This window comes from Babylonia areolata, unplaced genomic scaffold (assembly GCF_041734735.1).
Source record: "Babylonia areolata isolate BAREFJ2019XMU unplaced genomic scaffold, ASM4173473v1 tig00010429, whole genome shotgun sequence".
Taxonomy (NCBI): domain Eukaryota; kingdom Metazoa; phylum Mollusca; class Gastropoda; order Neogastropoda; family Buccinidae; genus Babylonia; species Babylonia areolata.
Genome location: NW_027468379.1, coordinates 39,109 through 45,000, shown reverse-complemented (window position 1 = coordinate 45,000; position 5,892 = coordinate 39,109). Strand labels below are relative to the sequence as shown.

Below are 5,892 nucleotides of genomic sequence, written 5' to 3'. Positions count from 1 at the left end.
TCTTCTTCTTCTTTTTCTCCTCTTCCTCCTATCCGTTCTTTTCCTCCTCCTTCTTCTACTTCTTCTTTTTCTCCTCCTCCCCTCCTACCCCTCCTTCTCCTCCTTCTTCTTTTTCTTCTCCTCCTTCTTCTTTTTCTTCTCCTCCTCCTACCCCTCCTCCTTCTTTTTCTTCTCCTCCTCCTTCTTCTTTTTCTTCTCCTTTTTCTTCTCTTCCTCCTCCTCCTTCTTTTTCTCCTCCTCCTCCTCCTACCCCTCCTCCTCCTTCTTCTTCTTTTTCTTCTCCTCCTTCTTCTTCTTCTCCTTCCTCCCCCTCCTCCTTCTCCCCCTCCTCCTTCTTTTTCTCCTCCTCCTCCTCCTCCTCCTCCACCCCATTCTTCTTTTCCCATTCCCTCTTCCCACTCATCTTATTTAGTTTCCCTTCCTTTCCCTCTATATCGTCATCTCCTCCTCCTCCTTTCTTAAGCGTGTTGGGTTACGACGCTGGTCAGGCATCTGCTTGGCAGGTGTGGTGTGGTGTATATGGAATTGTCCGAACGCAGTGACGCCTCCTTGAGCTACTGATACTGATACTGATACTTTTTATTCTTTATTTGTCATTTTCTTTCCCTTTTTCTCTTCTTCACGTGGCTGGCTGAATGTGTTAGTTGGTCGCCAAAGTATTAAATAGAATGGAGAGTTGGTTGTTGGATGGCTCGTCACAGAATCCTTCTCTCTACGGACCTCAAACATCTTCTTTATGTGTTTTATTTTTCCCCTTTTTTTCCGGGTTGGGTCTACCTTCATGCCACCTTACAATCGATTTTTTTTCTTTGTTGTTTCCAAGGTGCGGGCACACATGATTGTAGCCTGCGTGTGTGTCACCTGTCAATCTTTATATAGTTTTTTTTTTCCTCTCCTGAAACTATTCGAAAATGTTCTCTATTTTTATATAAAGCTTTTAAATTGTAACTTCGTGACAGCATTTTATTGTTCTACATACTGAACCGTCGCACTACTTTACTTAGTATGTTTGTTTAATTGAATATTTGGACGTTAACAAGCATTGCAAGGTGATGTTTGTCCATATATAAAAGAATATTGTTCACACACATCCCTTCATAACGGGCCTAGGCCTATACATGAATAAACCATCTGGAATCTAGAATTCTGTGATTCTGTGATTCTGGACACTGTCTTGCCGCCAGAGAACCTGAACAACCTGGAGTGGACAGTGTCCGACCTCTTCGTGGCCGGAACGGAGACGCTGACCAACGCTCTCCTCTGGACCCTCCTCTACCTCCTCCACCACCCGCGCGTGCAGAGCGCGTGCTACCGCCAGATCCGACAGGTGCTCGGCCCCTCGTCACCGCCCGACGGGCACCACCGGGCGGAGCTCCCGTACGTAGAGGCCACGATCATGGAGACCCTGCGGATCTCTGACATCGGGGCCATGGGCATACAGCACGGGGTCAGTCAGGACGTGGAGCTGAGAGGGTTCCGCGTCCCTAAAGGTACTGTGTGAAGATCAGTATCAGTAGCTCAAGGAGGCGTCACTACGTCAAATTCATATACGCTGCCACCACATCTGCCAAGCAGATGCCTGACCAGCAGCGTAACCCAACGCACTTAGTCAGGCCTTGAGGGGGAAAAAATCAATAATAAAAAAAATAATATATTTTTTTAACTGAAAAAAAAAAAGAAAAAAGATTTCAAGTCTGGCCTTAAAGCCCACCTTTTCCCAAGATAGCCTCCCTTCCCTGCCTTCTTCCTTGTCTTCAGTTTCTCCAGTTTTTAGAGTTATGCATGTGTGGTGTGAATGACCGGTGCGAAAGCGCTTTGATTTGTCTCTGCACTATATGAATATCATCATCATCATTATTATTATTATTATTATTATTAGTTAATTAACTGATAAGAAAGTGAGAGCTGTGCTGTGTTCAACTTAATCTTTTTTCTTTCTTTTTTTTTTTTGTTTTTTGTTTTTGTGAAGGACTAAGACTCAGATCAGGAGGTAAGACTGCACTGGCTCTCAGATAATAGCACGTGTGTGTGTGTGTGTGTGTGTGGAGGGGAAGTGGGTTTGTGCATATTTATTATAAATTTGATTGTATGTTTATATGTATATAAACATTGTATTTATATATGCGTGTGCGTATAATTTGCTTGGTACATCTAGGTGTGTATATCTAACATGGATGCGATGTGTTATATATCAAAACCATGGGCTCAAACAACGCTCAGCTTATATTACAAAATTGACATAAGCTTATACAATTAGGGCAGCAGAAAAGTGAAAGCTGTATTATAAAATGGTTTCTCCACTGCAATGGGAATTCTTTTTACAACTTAGTCTTCTTCGTGAAGAAACTGTGACTCGCAGACTAGGAGGGTAAGGCTGCACTGGCTCTTATCACTGCAGCCTTGAGGGCTAGCTGCCCTTTGGAGACTATCTCCAACGCCGGCTGCCCTGAAAACCCTCTTGGCCGAGAGAGTAGGGATGTAACAAGGGCAAGCACTCTCCACTAAACCATATAGTCGGCCAGCAGTTGCCTCCCATGATGTTCTGATGGCCTTTTTGTCGGACACGACTATTATACCACAATGCATACATCTTATATATACATCAAAACCATGTGTTTTGTAAAGGACCTGTAGCAGAGTTCTGGATAGTGTGTTATGTAAGTATCTATTATTATCATTTAGTATATATTCTTCTTATTCTTCTTATCATTATTATTATTATTAATGTGATGATGATGATGATACTACTACTACTACTAATTATTATTATTATTATTATCATTATTATTATTATTTTCATTATTGTGATGATGATGATGATGCTACTGCTGCTGCTGCTGCAACTATTATGACTACTGCTACTACTTATTATTATTACTATTATTATTATCATCATCATTATGATGATGATGCTACTACTACTACTGCTGCTGCTGCATGATGATGATGATGATGATGACAAGAAGCAGCTTCGTGCGTTCCCGGCAGGTACCATCGTAGTGCCCTATTTGCACACGGCCCTCAACGACAAGGTCACGTGGGGTGACCCGGAGTGTTTCCGACCCGAAAGATTCTTGGACCCGGAGAACGGGAGGGTGGTGGTGGTGAAGCGGGAGGAGTTCATTCCCTTCTCTGTGGGTGAGTCACTGGCCTTGGATTTGTGGTCAAGCCAAATTAAAATATCTCTCATGGAAAGTAAAAAAAAAAAAAAAAAAAAAAAAAAAATCACCATGTAGTCGGCTAGCTGAAATTACAAATATAAAAACAAGTACACTTAATAGGACATGTGTGTGTGTGTGTGTGTGTGTGTGTGTGTGTGTGTGTTGGTTTGGAGGGCTCGGTATGTTTTGTTTTTGTTTGTTTGTTTTTTTCTTCTCTTTTTTCTTCTTTCTTGTTTCATGGGTTTGTTGTTATGGATGTTTTCGTCGTCGTCTTTGTCGTTGCTATTTCTGCTGTTTGTTTTTTTTTGTGTGTGTGTTTTTTCTCTCACAATTATTGTCTTCTCTGTGTTTTTCTGACTGTCTTCCTATCTTTCTTTCCTTTTTTAATTCATTCTGTTGTTCTGTTGTTGTTTTTCTTTTTTTTTTCTTTTTTCTTTCTTTTTTTTTTTTTTTTTTTACTTTCTTGAACCCCCTTTTTTTTTCGTTTGATAGTTTGGATATGGATGAGGCAGCTTCTGCATTACGTTCAGTATCATGATTAATTAACTTTATCAGCAATGTTGCTACTGTTGTCGACGTCGTCGTCGTCGTCATCGTCATCATCATCATCATCATTATTATTATTATTATTATCATTATTATTATCATCATTATCATTATCATCATCATCATCATGATTATCATCATCATCATTATTATGATTATCACCACCACCATCATCATCATCATCATTATCATCATCATCATCATCATCATCCTCATGATTATCATCATCATCATTATTATGATTATCATCACCATCATCATTATCACCATCATCAACATTCCTCCTCCTCCTCCTCCTCATTATTGTTATTATTATTGTTGTTGTTGTTGTTGTTATTGCTATTATTATCATTACTACAAGTACTACTACTACCACTGTATTGTTATTACTATCATCACCATCACCATCATCATCATCATCAATATACGTACCATTATCCTACCATTATTCCTCAGGTCGCAGGTCATGCCCGGGAGAAGGCATCGCGCGGCTGCAGCTGTTCCTCTACGTCACTTCCCTTCTGCAGAACTTCCGGTTCCTGCCAGCGGAAGAGGGACGGCTGCCATCTTTGGAGGGCGTCATGGAGTTCGCGCACAACCCCAACCCGTTCCGCATCCGAGCGGTTCCCAGGCAACCAGATGAGGAAGACTGAGTCCACAGATAGGTCATTATTGTTGGAGTTGAGTTTAACAACGTGTTTGACAGATTTGTTCAGGAGCTTGGGGTCTGATAGGTCATTATTGTTGGAGTTGAGTTTAACAACGTGTTTGGCAGATTTGTTCAGGAGCTTGGGGTCTGATAGGTCATTATTGTTGGAGTTGAGTTTAACAACGTGTTTGACAGATTTGTTCAGGAGCTTGGGGTCTGATAGGTCATTATTGTTGGAGTTGAGTTTAACAACGTGTTTGACAGATTTGTTCAGGAGCTTGGGGTCTGATAGGTCATTATTGTTGGAGTTGAGTTTAACAACGTGTTTGGCAGATTTGTTCAGGAGCTTGGTGTCTGATAGGTCATTATTGTTGGAGTTGAGTTTAACAACGTGTTTGGCAGATTTGTTCAGGAGCTTGGGGTCTGATAGGTCATTATTGTTGGAGTTGAGTTTAACAACGTGTTTGGCAGATTTGTTCAGGAGCTTGGGGTCTGATAGGTCATTATTGTTGGAGTTGAGTTTAACAACGTGTTTGGCAGATTTGTTCAGGAGCTTGGGGTCTGATAGGTCATTATTGTTGGAGTTGAGTTTAACAACGTGTTTGGCAGATTTGTTCAGGAGCTTGGGGTCTGATAGGTCATTATTGTTGGAGTTGAGTTTAACAACGTGTTTGACAGATTTGTTCAGGAGCTTGGGGTCTGATAGGTCATTATTGTTGGAGTTGAGTTTAACAACGTGTTTGGCAGATTTGTTCAGGAGCTTGGGGTCTGATAGGTCATTATTGTTGGAGTTGAGTTTAACAACGTGTTTGACAGATTTGTTCAGGAGCTTGGGGTCTGATAGGTCATTATTGTTGGAGTTGAGTTTAACAACGTGTTTGACAGATTTGTTCAGGAGCTTGGGGTCTGATAGGTCATTATTGTTGGAGTTGAGTTTAACAACGTGTTTGACAGATTTGTTCAGGAGCTTGGGGTCTGATAGGTCATTATTGTTGGAGTTGAGTTTAACAACGTGTTTGGCAGATTTGTTCAGGAGCTTGGGGTCTGATAGGTCATTATTGTTGGAGTTGAGTTTAACAACGTGTTTGACAGATTTGTTCAGGAGCTTGGGGTCTGATAGGTCATTATTGTTGGAGTTGAGTTTAACAACGTGTTTGACAGATTTGTTCAGGAGCTTGGGGTCTGATAGGTCATTATTGTTGGAGTTGAGTTTAACAACGTGTTTGACAGATTTGTTCAGGAGCTTGGGGTCTGATAGGTCATTATTGTTGGAGTTGAGTTTAACAACGTGTTTGACAGATTTGTTCAGGAGCTTGGGGTCTGATAGGTCATTATTGTTGGAGTTGAGTTTAACAACGTGTTTGACAGATTTGTTCAGGAGCTTGGGGTCTGATAGGTCATTATTGTTGGAGTTGAGTTTAACAACGTGTTTGACAGATTTGTTCAGGAGCTTGGGGTCTGATAGGTCATTATTGTTGGAGTTGAGTTTAACAACCGTGTTTGACAGATTTGTTCAGGAGCTTTGGGTCTGATAGG

The 5,892-nt window shown here is 41.2% G+C and overlaps 1 protein-coding gene across 1 annotated transcript in view; it reads left to right on the top strand.

Annotated features, from left to right (window-relative positions):
* The window catches only part of LOC143278341 (vitamin D 25-hydroxylase-like), a 13,237-nt gene extending 8,749 nt beyond the window's left edge, over positions 1-4,488 (top strand). The window contains exons 5-7 of the mRNA XM_076583263.1: positions 1,185-1,490; positions 2,989-3,138; positions 4,164-4,488. Coding sequence (XP_076439378.1) covers positions 1,185-1,490; positions 2,989-3,138; positions 4,164-4,360 — 653 coding nt within the window. The 3' untranslated portion in view covers positions 4,361-4,488. The remainder of the gene's footprint in view (positions 1-1,184; positions 1,491-2,988; positions 3,139-4,163) is intronic.
* The last annotated feature ends 1,404 nt before the right edge of the window (positions 4,489-5,892 follow it).